This window comes from Phyllobates terribilis, unplaced genomic scaffold (genome assembly GCF_046119375.1).
Source record: "Phyllobates terribilis strain yellow unplaced genomic scaffold, ASM4611937v1 Scaffold_7__3_contigs__length_470593459, whole genome shotgun sequence".
Classification (NCBI taxonomy): Eukaryota; Metazoa; Chordata; class Amphibia; order Anura; family Dendrobatidae; genus Phyllobates; species Phyllobates terribilis.
The window spans coordinates 354,600,114-354,619,358 of NW_027362767.1; the positions used below are offsets into that span (position 1 = coordinate 354,600,114).

Consider the following 19,245-nt stretch of genomic DNA (forward strand, 5'->3'; position numbering starts at 1 on the left):
TAGATAGATAGATAGATAGATAGATACATTAGATATAAGGAGCTAGTGATAGATATATCAATATATACAGGTATACATACACAAAAGCACAATCTAAAACAGATAACTAATGATGATACATAGATAACAATACATAGACAGATAGCTGAAGATATATCCACAGACAGATGTACATACACAAGCACTGTGAAAATTAATTTCTGCCTAAGAGCCTTCCATATTTGCATTGTTAGAATTAAATACGACATTACTACAATTCTATGGAAAATTAAAATAAAAGTAGACTTTGCGCTTATCATATCTATATATTTTTTTCACTTGCTGGTTAAGTTCTGAGTTTAGCATTGCTCAGTCCCCAAACCAAAGGCCATGGTTTAGTTGGTGCAGCTGGTAATGTCACCACAATTTTTCTACACATAAATGTCATGGCCTAAGCTTCTGAAATCTGACTCAGCGAATCAGTCTGGAGGTAACAATATTAACCTCTCTACTTCTCAAAAACATCAAAGATATGCAGCCATTTCAATCTTTTCAGTAAGATCCCTGCTGTTCTTTGGAACCACTACCAGTCTTAATATGTTAATGAGACAATCAATTGAAATTTTGCAACAATCTGTGAAAAAAATGGCAATGCAAAAGAAAAGAGAATGTGAAAGCTCTATTTTCTTCTACTTTATTATAGATTTTTTATTTACCTTCCTGTATTTTTTTTAGCACACTGTTCTGAATATTTTCTAGCACTGGGTTTTATGATATACACAATCATAGGAGATATATGTATATTATTGTCATTTTAATTTATTTCAACTCTTTTCTTTACTTATTTTTTTCACATTTTATTGATATGAAGCTATTAGGCAAAAACAGTTCCAGTTAATAAAAATATAACCCTCTTACTGTATATATATCTGTAAGCAATAACCAGGTGGAAAATAAATTAACTTCCGGCGTAAAAATAAATCTTTTATAATGCATTTTATTGACATGCGCCACTTTTTTGCCACTATTATTACCAATGTAAAATGCCGATAGAGAAAATATTTCCTAATCATGCCAGCCAACCCATAATGGCTAGTGTATGATACCTATAAAAATATGATTTTTTTTATATTGAAAAAATACTAAGGGTTACCATTACCATCCAATTCTAATTGAGTCATTTAGAATGACATGTCCCTCCAGCACTAGTAAATACAAGGGTACAGGTACCCTCTTAGTTACCTTTACAATCCGCCAGGTTCCATTTTTATTGCTAATGTCAATTTTTTCCAGAAAAATCACCAATGGGACAAGCTTTTTAGCGAATTACTGCATCTATGTTAAATCGAATATGTATAGGTTACAGCTAAAGATATAGCATTATTAAATGGGTGGGGTCAAGGAATAATTGAATAATGTGACGATAGAACAACACTGCCACTGACACATTTTTCAATCCTAAAAGCTCAGTATTAATTACTCATTTATTTATGTAATAAACCAAGAAGTACTAAAAAAAAGTAAAAGAATACAGAGCCGGACACAACTTTATCTAAAATTATAAGCATAATCATAATTATGAAGCTGCCAAAAATCATGTGCACATTTAGAATGAGAAATGTATGCAATTTTTCCAATGCTTGCCTCTTTTTTACTATCAGAAAATACTGATACTTGCAATAATTTCAATTTTTTTTTTAAGATTTTTTTTTAGTATTCAACTGATTTTTTTAACATGAATATCAATGATGACATTTTAAGGCCTCAAAAATTCTATATAGTTCTTCCATTCTTTTTTTTTTGAACCCAACATCTTCTACCTGACTATGCCATTTCCTATGTCACAGAATTAATATTCCTTACATGTTTTTTTTTTCCCCTTACAAGATAAAACTGAACCTATTAAACTCTTTGAAATTTGCTGGAGAAACAGCAGCATGTTCCCATTTGTTCTTTGAAGCATTAGATAGAGATGTCATGGTACCCAACTGAATTGATTAGAAATATATGATTTGCCTGAACGACGTTGAAAGGAAAATTTATTATACTTACTGCTCAAAAACAAATATCAACTACTTTGAAATGTCTTTGATATCTATCCTTGTCACCTAAACACCAGCAACTGACTGTTACAATCTTCCAAAAATATTCTTGAATTTTTTTTCTTTTTCGCCCCCTCCCCCCTCATAAAAAGATTGTTAATGCAAAGGAACTCATAGTTAGACAATTTAAAATTTAGATTTTTTTTTTCAAAACAATAAACTTTAATGCTAAAGCAGTTATAACCAAAAGCTATACAGAGTTTTGTTAGAAAATTTTTTTTTTCATAAATATTGTTCAGTTCCCGGCACTTGTATCAATAATTAAATTACAAACGATAAATATGGCATCATGGATATATTTACAAAACTTCTTACAAAAGGCAACTGTATACTAAACGGTCACAATCTGTGAATTAATACACATCCCCATCCTGAAAATATACCGAACAACAGCTTTGACCCTATAGGACAAGGAATACATTCACAAGTGTAATGCTTTGAGAAAGTTCAAGACATAACAAGACTTTGGCACAGTTTAAGAATATGTGAGAGTTTTACAATCACCATGAAAGGTGAATGATATTTTTTTTTATCTGTTAAATACACTGTTAAAGAACCTATAATGTAAAAAGAAAAAAAAAGTAATATTGATAAAATAAAAAAAAAATTGGATAAGAAATGCAAATGCCAAAATATGTTTTCAAATCCTGAGAAAGGGACACAATTAGTCCACAGCCTTCTTTAAAGAGGAAAAAAAAATCCAGGGTAACAAAACAAAGCCCTGTTTTGTTGTTTTGATAAACTCCATCACCTCCATCTTGGTAGAACAACCCATCTTGGTCTCTGTACGTCATTTGGTCCTTGTTATTGAGCACGATTTCGCCTCTGTGTAATTTTTTTTATTTTTTATTTTTTTAAACATACCACTCGTTAAAATTGGGTGGAAGTAATCCTGGGTTGTGAGTGTTGCTGTTAGTCTGAATTGCTGCTGAAGTAGTTTTAGATGACTCCTCACTACTGGCAGAAACCATTGCTGGTGGGGTGGCAGATTCATAACCTGAACTGGCAGCTGGGGATGAATCAGACCCTTGAGATTCATGTACCTTGAAAAAAAAAATGAGAATGATAATTGTTTATTACCCTGTCTAAATATTACTATTATTCATTAGAAGTAATTAAAGAATAATAAAGATAGAACTGGGTAATGGCTTAGGTTTATCTAACATGTTTAGAAGCTAATTGACTATAAATAAGTGACTATATAATATATAGTGTTAAGGGTGGTCTAAAAATATAAAACATTTCTAATACAAATACAATTTTAATGCACAATATGAAATTATTTTGTAAATCAAAAAGTAACAATAATAATAGTTACCTTCATATGTTTCCGTAGAGAGCTGGGGTGCGTGTAGGATTTATCACAGACTTTACAGATGTATGGTTTGTCTGATGTATGCACGTGCATATGCTTTTTCCTGTCACTGCTGTTTGCAAACCGTCGGTCGCATCCTTCAAACTCACACTTAAAAGGCTTCTCACCTAATAGAAGAGTACATAGCTTAGTGTATGATATAGTCCGAGCTGCAGCATATATATAGAGTATATACAGCCATCGTTGTGCCACATTTTACAGTTTTGTCCCCCCTCCCCACCACTACTACCCTTAATGAAACTCATATTGTTTGGCCCAGAATGTATGATTTCCTCCTTTAAATATTCCCATACGTCATCTGCATATCATGTTGAAATATTTAACTAGCCAAATTGACACTTAATAAAATGCAAAGAGATACCTATAGAAATCCTGTAAACAGGTTAAACAGTCTGGCAATTGTTATCTAAGTAAAATTTGATGATTGTGGCTTCTGAAGAACAATAGTCTTGGTTAGAAGTGTTAAAACAAAGCAGCCAAAGACCTTGATCAATTACAGAACAATATGAAGAGACCATATCACTTAAAAAAAAAAAATCTGAGTAGTTTTACGACCTGTTATACAAGAGAGGACATTAGTTGTCATCCTTTATTTTCTAAACTCACTTTGCTTGCAAAGAGTTTAATTAAACAGAGAATTCCAAATAAAAATACTTTGACAAAAGTATCACTGCTTTAATTAGGAGATGTGCCAATCAAGAGGAGAAAAAAAGAGCGGAAGTGAGTGAAAATGAGATTTAATTAGCATTTCTATAGTTTACTTAACAGTATGCAAGGAACTAAAGTGCCTGGAAAGTGAATCATCCCTCAAAGAATTCCTATTTGTTCACTGAAAGCCAGAAACAAGACAACAAGAAACTGCAAATCGTCACATTTTACATGACTTTCCTAAAAAGTCTAAATATGCAATAAACAAAGAATTAAATATTTGAAAAAAATTATGAAACGCAACGTTGATTAAAATACAACTTTTATGGGTACTATACCGGCCTAATAAGTCACAATTTACAAATTGATATATAGCAATAAAGTCCTGGTGCATTCTTACCTGTATGAGTTCTTTTGTGGATCTTCAGATTTTCTGAACGTGCAAATATTTTTCCACATCCGGGGAATGGACATGGAAAAGGTTTTTCTCCAGTATGCACCCTTATATGATTTACCAGTTTGTATTTTGCTTTAAAAGATTTGCCTCCCCTGGGACATTCCTCCCAGAAGCAAATGTGATTACTTTGTTCTGGTCCCCCAACATGTTCCATTGTCATATGTGTAACCAGTTCATGCATACTGCTAAATGTCCTATCGCAAGATTTCTGCGGGCGGTTCATCGGTGATTCCTCCATCCACTTGCACGATAATTCTTGTTTGATTGGTTGCCTCATATATCTAAAAAATGCCCCTGGGCCATGATGAGCAGCCACATTCATACTCATATTCATGTGATTGTAGTTGTGAAATTGGGCAGCCGCATAATGATCAGTCCTGGGGCTGGGCACCGCTCTGTAAGGATCTGGACGTCCGAAAATATCACCTCGGAGACCTAAATGCATTTGACCATTGACCACATGTCCATTGGGTGAAGTGTGGCTGGAGCTTTGTTCATGAAGTCCTGGGAAGATCAGATGTCCTGGTGGTTCAGTCATACCAGGGGGGCCATGGCTGGCGAAAAGTCCATGCTGACCACCTGGAGAGGCAGCGTCCCCAATTCCAGAATTCCGATTTCGGAAAAGAAAATCTCTTGTGGAGTTAAAGGCAGTGCCGCCATAAGATGGCACCTGCCCAGCATGGTGCCCAAGCGCGTTGGCATATCCGGATGCCTGCGGGGTAAAAGCTGAGCTCTGGCTTGCGGAGAGATCATGACTGGCTGGACTAAGCTTAAAAGCTGCAGCGTGTGAAGGTTCAGCAAAAGGATTAAGCCCCATGCCAGCATCTCGGTTGGACATTTCATGATGGCGAGATGTCCCAAACCCACCAACTCCCAGGGTGGGAAACTGAGGTCCTCCATCTAGAAGCATCGTCATGAATGAACCTGAGCAGTGTGCAGACCCAAAAGAATGGTCAGCACAGGATGCAGTTCATGCAGAAGCAATGGTAACAAAAATAAGTTTTGCTTTTATTCCTTTTGCTTGTTGGAAATCCAGGAAACAGTTCACCCTCTTCAATAGAGTAATGTCCTTGGACTGATAAAGTCAATCACTCACTCCTCACACATAAACCAACTCAGGAGGCAGTCTGAATTGCACCAATAGAAACTCAGCTGGGGGAGTGTCATTCGAGCCCAGCCCCAGGCTCCCATTTGCCTGTGAACTCTTGATTGACAGAGTTTAGCATTGAATATGGCAGCTTCACTAATATCTATTCTCTGATTGGTCTACTCAGGTTTAGTATTTGCAGGTAAAATTAACCCCTTTAGTGCTGTAAATGAATGGCAATGCAAAGCGAACATATATGTGGCAGCCTCTCCCAGCACTGCGTGTGTTAATAGATTACGAAGAGACCAAATATTTGTACGAAAGATCCCTAATTTTCAACCACCTTTCTAAACATCATAAGCCAGTGATCGCTCTTCATACCGATATCTTACATTTATCCTGAATAAGACCCTGAAACCTTCCCAATAAATGCAACACATAGAGTTTTTAGCAATGCGCAGACAGAAGGGAATGTTTCAGCCTTTGTCTCTGCACTCTTTGTAGTTTTTATTTCTGCTGTATAGTAGCTCTGTGGTTATTATCTGTGCCTTTGCTTATTGATATATGCTGCCCCTTTAAAATTCACCATCGTTACAAGAAAGCAATGTGTATTCTGAAAATTCCCCCATGTGGAGAAATCCAGCACTCCTTAATTATTCTGTTCTTTATTTGCTTTATAATATATGATAAAATTTGGTATTTTTATACAATTTTTTTTTATTAGCCATGAAAACCTATAAACTTTATGTCTATTCTATTTATTATTTTCTCTTTTTTTTTACTCTTTTATGACTGTGGATTTTCATATATCTCCATCCCTCCCCCCTTCTCTCTCTCTCTCTAGTGACAAAAAGGAATAAACAGTTAAATTGCTTGGATGGAAACAAAAGAAGGAGACTTTAGGGGAGAATCCCTGTTGTGTGTGCTCTGAGTTAGGATTTTTAAACTTCCCAGTGCAGTTTCATACAGAAAACACATATGATCCCATAAGACCTTCATCATATAGGCTGCACTAAGACACCAAGAAAAGGATTTTTTTTTTTTTAACAAAAAAAAAAAATGCATTTGTCTAGTGATGATTATAAGCTTTAGACAGCTCTATAAATTCCGTTCCTTTTCTTTATGGGAAAGCATTTGCAAAGAACTATAGGGAGTAAGATTGGGAATAAAAGAGAGAGAGAAAGATGGCCGTAATTGTAATATCCTGAGATTTGCTGAGCCCAAAAGTCTGTCTATTGAGCCACTTTCACAGGATTGTCGCTGTCTCTCTGCAGGAAACATAAAATCTGATCAAGTTCAGAGACGCATTGAGAGACTGCTTCAAGCAGTGCTTTATAACTGCAGTCTTTTCACATCCTTCCCCCCAATCAGCCCCAGGAAAGAGTTTCGCATTCTTTATTTTAGAGTTTTGCAAAAAAAAAAAAAAGAAAAAAGAAAAAACTCCACCCCTATAAAAATCAGCTTCACTAGTAATGCCATGTCCCATCAAAACCAATCAAAATTCATGCAACACATCCAACAGGAACACACTAAAAGTTGAAAGGTGAGTCCCTCTTGTCTTAAATTATTGCTTCTTAAAGCGTGGAGCTTAAACCTTAGTTTACTGTGTGTTTGTTAGACCTCACTGTGGTCCAGCATGTCTACAAGGGTAAGGCGAAGTTGTGGAGATTTCACTGATCTTATGCTTGGAGCTGCACGAGAGGCTGCATTTGGAGCTGCTATGCCTGGGAACTTGGGCTGGTTTATTTGATGGACGCAAAGCTTATCCCGATGCAGTAGTGGGCTTTGATGTCCCTTTGGTGAATGCACTACATTTCAAATGCCCTCCTAGTCACTGAGAGTCCTATAGAAAGCAGCAAAGGTTTATGGTGATTCTCTTGTTCTTTCATAGGTGTCAGCAAAGTTTTTCAGACCTATCCCCCCTTTCATTAGTTTATTGGCCTGTTCCAAAGCAAATTGCTGATTTTCCTTACCTGTTTATGTGGCTTGCATACATGCAGGGCATTGTCCCAATAAGATAATTCATTAACTCAGGCATATGTTGACTTGTTTCTGTGACAAAAAGGACATAATTTAATTAGACCATCCAGTGAGAATGCGTTTGTGAAGTGTCTGTGAAGTTGCCGACTTGAAACCACTGTGGATAACTGACCTTTAATGTTCCAGAGGCCTCAGCAGTGGTCCTCCTGTGTGGGTGGACTTTTTTTTTTTTTCTTTTTTTTTACTTTTTCTCTTTATTTTTTGATACTTCTTTTTTTAATACTTCATTTTTACTTTTAAGTTTAACAGAGAAGAAAAAAGAACTCTGGATGGATATGGGGGGTGACTTGTCACACTTCACTTTCAGCTGTAGGATCTTCCTTTTTTTTCTTATAAAAAAAAAAAAAAAAAAGAAGAAGAAGGTAAATCCATCCAGATGTGTGAAAGTCTTTACTGTAAAAATAAACACTCGATTGAATATAAAATGCACGCTGTACTGTTTAACCTTTTGCCAGGCCTCAGAGGGTGGACAATATATCTTTTTGAGGAGCCTAAAATAAGTGGCGTTCTCTGACAGAATAATTCCAGTGCTATATGTAATATATGCTGTTGTCTCAAGACTCAAGATGACATTACCAATACAAGCGCTCAAAATCAACATTTTTTTTTAAATGACAAAGATTTGCTAGTCATCTTTTACATTAAAAAAGTAAGAGTTTTTATATATGCAAAAGTGTATATATATATATATATAAATGTGTGTATATATGTGTGTGTGTATGTATGTGTATGCATATATATATTTGTGTGTGTGAATATATATACATATGTTTATATACACACATATACACACACATATGCATATAAACACACATACATATATACACACCCATATATATTATATATATACACACATACATATATACACACACACCCATATATATTGTATATATACACGCACATACATATATACACACACACATATATATATATGCACACACATATATATAAACATACACACATATATAGATATATATATATATATATATATACACATACATATATACACACATATAATCACATATATATGTATATATACACACATATATATACACACACACACATAAACACATACACATATACATACTAACAGACACACACACATATATACATACATAAACACACACGCTTTTACACTATTTATTAAACAATGATTATTTTATTGCATTATTATATATGGACTAAACCACTTAAGTTACTAATAGTCCCTTATAGAGTGTTCTCGTATTCTTTAATGAATCACTATGACAGCAGCACATTTAATATTTATACAATGGATATATTTATTGACATAGGTATAGATAATTAAGTCATGTTGATCTCATCGAAGAGAAAAAAAATTGAGAGTTGCATTAACCCTACAGATCTCCATATTTTATACATTTTCTTCATTAATTTGATCTTCTTGCCTTGATAAAACAAAAAACTTTATAAATGAGTGTAACTCGGTGTGTATATGTTGCATTGTGTTTGTGTGTGTGTATACGCATATTGTATGTGCATATGATACAGATAGTCTTTTGGTATTTTCCTATATTGCAAATCGTCTTATATGATTCACGTGACTCAAATGTATTTTAAATCAGAAATAAAAAAAAGACTGAAGCTGTGAAATCCATCGACTAGGTTGTATATGGCTTGTTCATTTGTAAACATATTGTGGTTGCAGAATAATTAAAGCCAAACTAGGGGCAAATGAAACATGTTCATTGTTAGTGTCAATCAATGCAGTATAATCACATGTACACTTGAACTTCGAAGGGATGCATTGAAGTAAACAGGGCCTTGGGTGGGAAGAGAAAAGGACCAGAATGACTCTGTTGAAGAAACTTCATCGTACAAAGAAACCAGGACTTCCGCACAGAATGTAGACACTTACTCGATAGTGAAGGCTCATTCACTGTCTTTGGGCCAACCTATCTGTGCGAAGAGGGAGAGACAGATGCGAGGTATTAGTCAACCACAAGATAAGCTTCTAGCAACGAGGAAAGGTTGTGGAATGACCACATTAAGATTAACTTCTTCCAAGAAACAAGAAAAACAATGATCATATGCCCGTCTCACAGATCATAGCTGGTGAACAATGCTTTTGTGGTCTGGGTACTTTTGATAATAAACCAAGACAACGTATTAGGCCTCCTGATATATTCTTCTTTATCATAAAATCCATTACTCTGACAAATAACATTACTTTATGTTTAATGACTAATATTAAAAAGCACCACATTTTTTAGAAAGAAAAATGATGTGGGTAATTCAGCAAAATCCATTTTTCTCATGCTGGATTAAGGAAAAAAAAACTTCAATCATAATTTCTACTATGGACTCTAAAAGACAGAGCGTCCACCCCCCATGAGTGACATCTGTTATCTCCTTAAGGTGGAAATATTGAAGTATTTCCGTGTTTGAACGAACAGGGCTGGAAAAATAAACGTGCAATATATCTTGCCGCGATGCGAGCAAATGTTCGAGTTATTGCTAGACTAAATAGCAGAGTCACTGGCATATTAGCGTGAATATTAAAGGCTTATGCTTCTGGGCTCAACATCTTAAATCCATCTAATGTGCTTTGTCTTTTAGGTAGACAATCCAGGCTCTCAGTCTGGGAGTATATTAGGCCTGTTTCAGTTCCCTAGATCGTTTTGCTTACACTGTGAATCCCATGAGAAGACACATTTTTAGTTGCTCTTATCATAAAAAAAAAGAAATGGTGTTTTGTAGAAAGTTTCAATACAAACACAAATGTACCGACGACCGAGCTGCCGCTTGGAGTCAAGTCCTTGGTGTGACATGGCTTCCATACACGTCTCCTTGTAAACAGCGAGCTCTAAAGCTGGTTCGCCCTTGTTTAGTTGTTGCTTGTGTGTGTGGTAACTTTAGCTGACGAGTAAAAGAAAGTTGAGAATATCTCAATCAGTGATGAGGTGACCTGTGACCTGGAGGGTGCTTTTTATTGTCCTCTTTCTTTTGAGGGGGACACACAGTTTATTGACCCATTCAGTGTAACTTTGCCCTGAGGGGAAACCACAAGCACCATACCACTTGAAGATATGAGGACTCTATGACTACTGTCTGTGTATACCAACATTATCACAACTTCTACCAAATGTCCATAGACACTAGTCCTGGTGAGATTATCTATTTGTCTCGTATGGGATCTATTCGTATGGTTTACACATATACAGGAATGCAAGCTAGACAGATAAATGGACTTATTAAAGGATGATAGATAGATAGATAGATAGATAGATAGATAGATAGATAGATAGATAGATAGAGAGATAGGTAGATAATGTTTAAATCAAATAGTCCATCGAAAATTTGTGTGCAGTATATATTTATTACAAAAAAAGTTGTCTTTCATGTGTTTCAATGCTCATTACCATAAAGACTCAATATGTCATGTTACAATATGTTTTTTTCACATTTGTATCTTTTGTGATATATCTTTTTTTCTAAATAGATTTTGGGCTTTTTTTTTGCATCTCACCTAACTAATGGCTGGAATGCCGTTCAGAAGTGGATATTTTTTGGCCAGATATTAATTTAAGACATCCTATTGGAAAGTGTATTAAATGAAAAGAATATTTCTTCATACCGTAAATGCGCTATACTTTTATTGGCCTACGTCTTAATATTTCATACAGAACATATCTTTGGTGATAATAAGACGCCTTGACTTGAGGTTATTCTCGAACAGGATAGTCTGCTTTCTTGCATCATGACTCAGTATGGAAATAGCATAACAGTAATGCAATATTATAGACCTAAGAACCAACTGGAGAAAAATATAGAGAAACCAAAGTTAATGTTCATGAAAAATGAGGAGAAACGTAAATTTGCCAGTAGTTACGTTAACAAATCTGTGAATCAAATGTCATTCAATGTGTTACCAATCATATCCCTAAATTCCAAAAATAATGACCAGATTATTGCTTGCATGCTTGAATAATAGTCTAAATCAATACTTTATTTTATTTTTTTCATGCTTTGAAAAATATCTAGCTATTTTGCCACTAAGCAAAATTTTTGGAAAAAATAAAACGTATTCAACAGTTGCCGACTTTCCATAATAACTCCATAGCACCACAGCATAGTAAATTCTATAAATAAGAACTGCAAAATACAAAGCCAGATTTGAGCTGGTGACAGAATGCCAAAAGTTTGGAAGAGAGGGGGTACTGGTTATGTACTGATCAAAAACACTTTCTTAAGGTTAATTAATCAGTCTTCTGTGACATGTTGTGACCCTTTGAGGCAGTTACTATATATAATAAATAGCATTGGGCACAAAGTCATTGTCAACGCATGAACAAGCGGGTGAAGAATGTGATAATACGGTGGATAATTGATTTCTACTTTATTAGTTACAATTGATGATAATATTAGTGATGACCTGCCTAAGTTATCTGCTAAGGTGGCTGAAAAATGTTTAGCCTTGCTGATATGACCTCGACATTGGAAATCTGTTTTATGAGTGTATTCATTATTAAAACATTCCTAAAATGTATCAATCACCATCAATTAAATCTGGGCATTCAATCACAATCAGCTATAAATCTTCACTTGAAAGCTGATACCCTTATGTTCAGAAGTAGGAAACAACGTCATGAAACAGAAAAATATATTCACGTGAATGGTGCTTTGGGAAAAATAATCCCAAATTTGAAAAAAAAATATTGGACCAATTGTTCCATTTCTTTGGAATTTTATTCTTGGCAGTGCATAAATCTCAAGATTCTGGCATCGTGTACTGACGTGAATTATTGCTTTCTGGGTACAACGCTACTGATTTTGTTGGAATGTTATAAATCATAAGGGCATAAGCAATAAGGTCCGAGCAGCTGATGCTTTCAGTAATAAGTGTTAACACAAATGTGGATTGCTACTATAAACTCAATGAATAGTAGAGATATGGCAAAAGGTATATGCACACTGTATTTTCTTGATGAGACTTGTCGTTATAGCATATTGTATTTTTATTAACATATTGGGTATGACAAAATGAAAAAAACATTTTTGCAAAAATTTTCAACTGATGTGGACGCCTGCTTTGTTTGTGCTTTCCATTCTTTTCCGTGAGATACTTGACGCATTACAAACAATTAAAAATAAGCTATGTTTGTAAAACAGAGTGGTGCTTTCCAACCAAAATATGTCAAATCACATCATAATTGTAAACTGTTGTAGCTCTCTTCCACTCCATAGGAGCAGGCTACTGGTCGAAAATGACTTAAGTCTCGTACATAGGCAATCTCGCGGGTCCCATGAGCAATTGAGGTCTCCTTTGGACCAAGTGGTAAGCCGTCTGATTGTGCGCATGAAAGATTGAAATCCCCCAGGAAAACACGCTAAGTCCCTCCATCAAGATAAGTACAAGACTTGTGCCAGAGTCTTGGCTTTTGTGTTACTAAAACCGTCACTGTTCTTTCATGGGTGTGGAGAACCCCTTGGTCCATTGTCAGAGAAAAACTTGTTTGTGTCTAAAAACTTTATAAGGAAGGCAATGGGCAGCTTAATCTGTATTTAGTTTGCTGTTTAATACTTACTAGATCAAATTTACAGCACAGAAGGTTCACTTTCTTTTATTTCCAGTACTTATTTTTGGATTTTTTCTTTATTCATTTTGGACTTTTTGAAAATGATTTGCAATCAATTTTACAACATAAGAACATATTAGAGAATAAACTATTAAATTAAAGTAAATGAATCAAAAAAGTAATAAAAACACATTGTATATGAAACTTGAAAAATGCATAATACATAGGCATGCTTGCACGAACATGCGCAGTGCACTAGTGTATAGCATCACTATGACCGATCCATATGCCTCGCTATTCTTTATAAGGGACAGCTTTGTTCGAACTAGTTCAAATAAAATTAAAATGTCTAACATTTCTTAAACACTTGGTAAATAAAGAACTTCTTACACATAGCAGGAATGCACATTGGTCGGGATTAATTACTATATATATAGTTGTCTATATATAGATAGATAATCTATATATTTATATGTATATATATATATATATATATATATTTATATGTGTATATATATATATATATATCTATAACAGCATATTGTCAGTGTATAATTTTTTTGTTATTTTTACAAATTGTGTTTTGCAGCATTTTTTGCAATTTTTTGCACTTGTTTGTATGATATATCTTTCACCGATATGAAATAAAAATAAATATTTTAATGATAGCAATATATAAATAAAATATACTTTAAGGTGTTTGCATCTAAACTAAGCCATACAGTTATTAGACCTACAATATAAAGTTTCTAAATGGAGAATGTGTCATGTCTTTTTCTTTCTTTTTTTAACATTAGTTGACTGACACCTTTGCCCCCTTGTAAACCACAACAAAAGGAAAACCAGCAAAGTGGGTAACAGCAGGTAGCCTCTGAATCTTGTGCATATAAATGAACCTACCTTACTAGTAAATTGTGTACCTATTTAACCATTCGAAAGCGAACAATTCACCTTTTGACTTTGGGGGACTTGATGAGATGAAATTTAGTTGAGTCGTTAACATATGTTTATCTACCATGAAAGACACCTTTTAACTTTGTAAAACTGCCTTAAATTTTAATTAAAGATCAAGTTGCCACTCACATGTAACTAATGCACAAAAGATTGAAATTCCTTGTAGATTGGAATAAAGTGTATATGCTGAAACTGGAGCCAAGGTGAGGCAAGACTTGTACAATACTCTCCATATCGCTCTCTATATACTGTGTATATATATATATATAGGTATATATATAGATAGATAAGTATACACATATATATATACATGTTCATGTAGATAGATAGATAGATAGATAGATAGATAGATAGATAGATAGATAGATAGATAGATAGATAGTATACGTGTATATATTTACATATTGTTTTTGTTTTTTTATGTTGAGATCAACAAATGTGATTTTTTTTTATGACAAAATACAGAAGTAGAAGAGCTTTAATTAGTCACAACTCACAATGACAACACTGGTCAATTAGTATTTGTCTGACTTTAATCCTGTTAGTCCCGTTATTATGTTGTTTAAATGTAGCCCAGATCATAAAACCTATTTCCTTTCAGCACCTAAGACACTCTGACCTTCGCCTTGACACAATGACCCCTTTAAAGAGATAGGGCAACATATTGGAAACTATCAGGGTACATCTGATGTTTCTTTGTGCTACATTTCTAATTTTTATCTCAAATTCTTGGCATTGAATTCAGTCACTCACTTTCCTTCTCATGATATAATGAATAATAAAAGGAATAATGTGCAAATAGTGTTACTGTGACACTGTAATCTATCTATCTATCCAATTTCTATCTATCTATCTATCTATCTATCTATCTATCTATCTATCTATCTTTGTGTCTATCCATCTGTCTGTCTACCTATCTGTCTTTTTCTATCAATTATCCATCTGTCTATGTTTCTAATACCTATTATCAATCGATCCATCCTTCTTTGTAACTGTTATCCATTATCTATTATCTAGCTATCCATCATCTATTTATTGAAACAATCTATCTATATATACATTATCTATCTATCTATCCATCGATTATTTATCATCTGTGTTTAATCTATTATCTATCTATCATCTGTCTATAATCTATTATCTATCTATCTATCTATCTATCATTTGTATATCTATCTATCTTTCTATTTATGTGTCTAGTCATCAGTCTACCTATTTATCTCTTTCTATCAACTATCCATCTATCTATCTATCTATCTATTTTTCTAATTATTATCTATTGATCCATCCATTTGTCCTTGTATCTATTATCCATCATCTGTCATCGATTTATCTTTTGTATCTATTTATCTATTACCTGTCTATAATCTTTCTATCTATCTATCCAGCCATTTATCTTTCTATCCTTTATGTCTGTCTATCCATTATTGACATAAAGAACCTCATATAATAAAATAGAGTTCCTCAACGTTCCTAGTTTAGGACATTACTTTTCATCTTCCTATATATATGTTCTTTTCAGGCAAGCCAATACTTAAAACAACGCATATGCTTTTGACACGAAAAAATGAAATATAGAACTGATAGAAGAGGCAATAATTGAAGCCACACTTTTCACCTTCATTCTCCAAGAAACACAAGACATTTTTCTCCTCCATAATATACTCCTAAGATTACCAACATGAAGAATCGCTCCCTTGAAACCTTCAAAAGTTCCTCTGAGATCCCATACCTTATATTTGTTACTTTATTTAAAAAAAAAAATAATTAGTAACATCTAATTAGTGTTACTTTCGTTAAATAATTCCACTTCTGTCCCCCCTCCTCATCCAATTTAGGCTGCATTTAAAAAAAAAAAAAATGTCTCCAATTGATAAAGCAGGAGGCTGAGCGTTATTTTCTTGTATCGTGCGGCACTTTTCAAAGGGTAGTGTGATATATTTTAGAAAAGAGATCAAGCTGTGAAGGTTTGCGTGTCTTCTCTCCACTAAACTAAGCTCTTGTCAGTCAAGCCAGCCCCTATCCAATCATCATGGCTCTTTCCTGAAAGCACATCATCCTGCTGTGCTTTTATACATCACACTGCAGTATGTTTTGATGCATTTTCGCTATCACTTTTAGGGCTGTGAATTAGGAGAACATAATACAGAAAACTGTTCTCCCAAACAGTTGCTTGCTCCAGTGCCGGCCATGATTTTGCATACGTCGCCTGTAATATTCCAACTGCAAACTCTGATAATGAAATAAAGAGAAAACCATAAGTGTTTACTCTGTAATCTGTAGACATCTACCTGGATCTCAGGATCTCTGGATTTAGTGTGCACCCTGGTGGTGACAGGTATCACTGTTCTCTGTGCACTAACTTTCCTTGTTAGGTAACCCCCATAGCACTCAGTGCAAGTTGCTGCATAAAGTCTGTTGCACATATTGTGTGGACGCACATGAAAAGATGAAGAGTATGACATATATCTCTATGGCACGTATTACTGTCGTCCAAAAACGTTATTAAGAGCATATTGTATGGTGTGTACAGCGGTATGTAATGGTACATATTATCATAATACATAGGACCTATCAGTATGACTCTTATACTTCTTCTATGACACATATTAAGTAGTGTGTGTATAGTAGTATATACACTGCTATATAAGCTTACTATATGGTGTGTACATTATTGATATAGTACATATTAAAAAGTGTGCATATTTATAACTAGGGTATATATTATATAGTATTAGGTAACAGAAAAATAATATAATAAAATGCATGCTGTTATGAAGCTTATTATGTAGCGTTCATATTTGTTACTAAAGAACTTATTATATAGTGTGTATGTAATAGTATACATACCGCTATGGGATTTATTATATAGCGTGAATACCTTTTGCTGTAGTACATATTGTATAGTGTGTATATAGTAGTATATATACCACTATGGGACTTATTATACAGTGTGCATACCTATTGCTGTAGTACATATTGTATAGCATATATAGTAGAATATATACCGCTATGAAACTTATTTGGTGCGCATATCTATTGCTATGGTACATGTTATATAGTGTGTATATAGTAGTATATATACTGCTATGAAGCTTATTATATAATGTGCATATGTATTACTGTGGCACATATTATATAGTTTGTTTGCAGTAATGTATATATACCGCTATAAGGTTTATTATATGTGCACATTTATTACTATAATACATATTATATAGTTTCTGTGCAGTATATGTCTGCTATATATGTAGTGTGCATATCTATTGCTATGGTATATATTATATAGTGTGTGTGTATAAACATATATACACACCTTTGTGCATATTTATTCCTAGAGTACATAATATATAGTGTAGAAAATATTTTGCTATGAATCTTATTATATGGTGTGCATATTTATTGATATGGTACATATTGCCTTAAAAAATTCTTCTATGGGACATATTAGTATATGACCGAAATTACACCTCAGTTTTCTTTCATGCACAAAAAGTTGACTTATTTCCATCTGTTTTTGGTCTAGGTGTCCATTTTTTACCATCCGTGTGGCATCCATTTTTCTTGAATATTAAATAGTGTATGTGTGTATTAGTTTATCTATAATATCTACCTGTGGAACTTATTGTATGGTGTGCATATTTATTATTATGGTACATATTACTTTATAAAATTCTGCGGTAGGACATGTTAGTATATATTTTTTTATACTTTTCATGTAACGTGTGTTTGTTTAGTAACATGTATATTACATAGTGTGACTAGTAGTATATACATTGCTTAGGCACATATTATAGTAGTTCATATAGTTTTTATGGGATATACTATATGATATATATTATGATGTGTGTATATATATATGTATGTATGTGTAGATATATACGTGTGTGTATGTGTATATATATAATGTGTGTATATGTGTGGGTATATATATATATATATATATATATATATGTCTGTGTATATAGATTATTATATATATATATACATACATATATATCTCTATATACTGTAAATATATATATGTATATATATATATATGTCTATGTGCATGTATATATATCTATATAAATCTAGATATATATATACATATGTACATATGTATATATATATATATATATATATATATATATATATAGCATTTGATGAGCAATAAATTATACTGCACAGGTTACAACAGAGTGAACCATATTAAGTAAAAGTACAGACTGGCATTACATGTATTAGTATATCTTAGTATGTGTACAGTGTGGTCAGTATTACAGATGTAGCAAGCACCAGCAGACAACACAACCTGCGTTTGAAGGCTCAGTGCACTGATCAACCACCTGTGACGTGCATCCGTTTTAGCTTATCTACATCTGTATATTGCATATAATAGCCTCTGCATATTCCATATCATAGCATCTATAGTGTGATCATACATATGTATTGTAGTACAAATCCTCCTATGACACATATAACGCCATAGTGCCTACTACTATAATGCCATAGTGCATAATACTGCACTGTGTATATTTTTATGGTGCGTATTTTATGTAAAAAATACCAGATTCCTTCAATAGAATAGTATGAAGTGAGTATTTGAAAGTTGCAATGTTACGGTATTTCCCACTGAATGATGTTTTTTCTGTTTAATATGGTTGCTTGGGTGATTTTGTGGTAAGTGTCCAGCTTAACTTCTAAAGTGCAGCTGTACAATGCAATGATTGGAGTCTTGTAACAATGCCAGTTATGTACCATCAGAAGCAAATGGGTGTCATATGTATCTGCTCAGCCTATCTTCAGTTTCTATGAGAAAAGCAAGTTTGATGAATCCGAATAGGTCAATATCAATATCATCTTTCCATGGAGTACTCATGCAAAGACAAAATTTGTACTTTACACTGGTTTGGGACTAAATTATTTGGTGTTCTCGTCTGCCCCAGTGCTTCTGAAGACACCTTTGTCAAAAAAAAAAAAAAATGAAGGAAAGTTTAATAGTACTTGCATGAAATATAATCCCTAAAATAATAGGTTCTATTGATCTTGGAAATTGCCTGCTACCTCCTGCTAACACGTTG

General features: G+C 33.7%; 1 protein-coding gene across 1 annotated transcript; it reads right to left on the reverse strand.

The window, feature by feature from the left end:
• Positions 1 to 676: 676 nt before the first annotated feature.
• On the reverse strand, positions 677 to 5,691 carry ZIC3 (Zic family member 3). Its single transcript, XM_073641261.1, has 3 exons — positions 4,505 to 5,691; positions 3,400 to 3,563; positions 677 to 3,124 (listed from the first exon to the last, which is right to left on the reverse strand). Exons 1-3 carry the CDS (start codon positions 5,475 to 5,477, stop codon positions 2,936 to 2,938), a joined length of 1,326 nt encoding a protein of 441 aa, XP_073497362.1. The 5' UTR covers positions 5,478 to 5,691; the 3' UTR covers positions 677 to 2,935.
• Between the last annotated feature and the right edge of the window lie 13,554 nt (positions 5,692 to 19,245).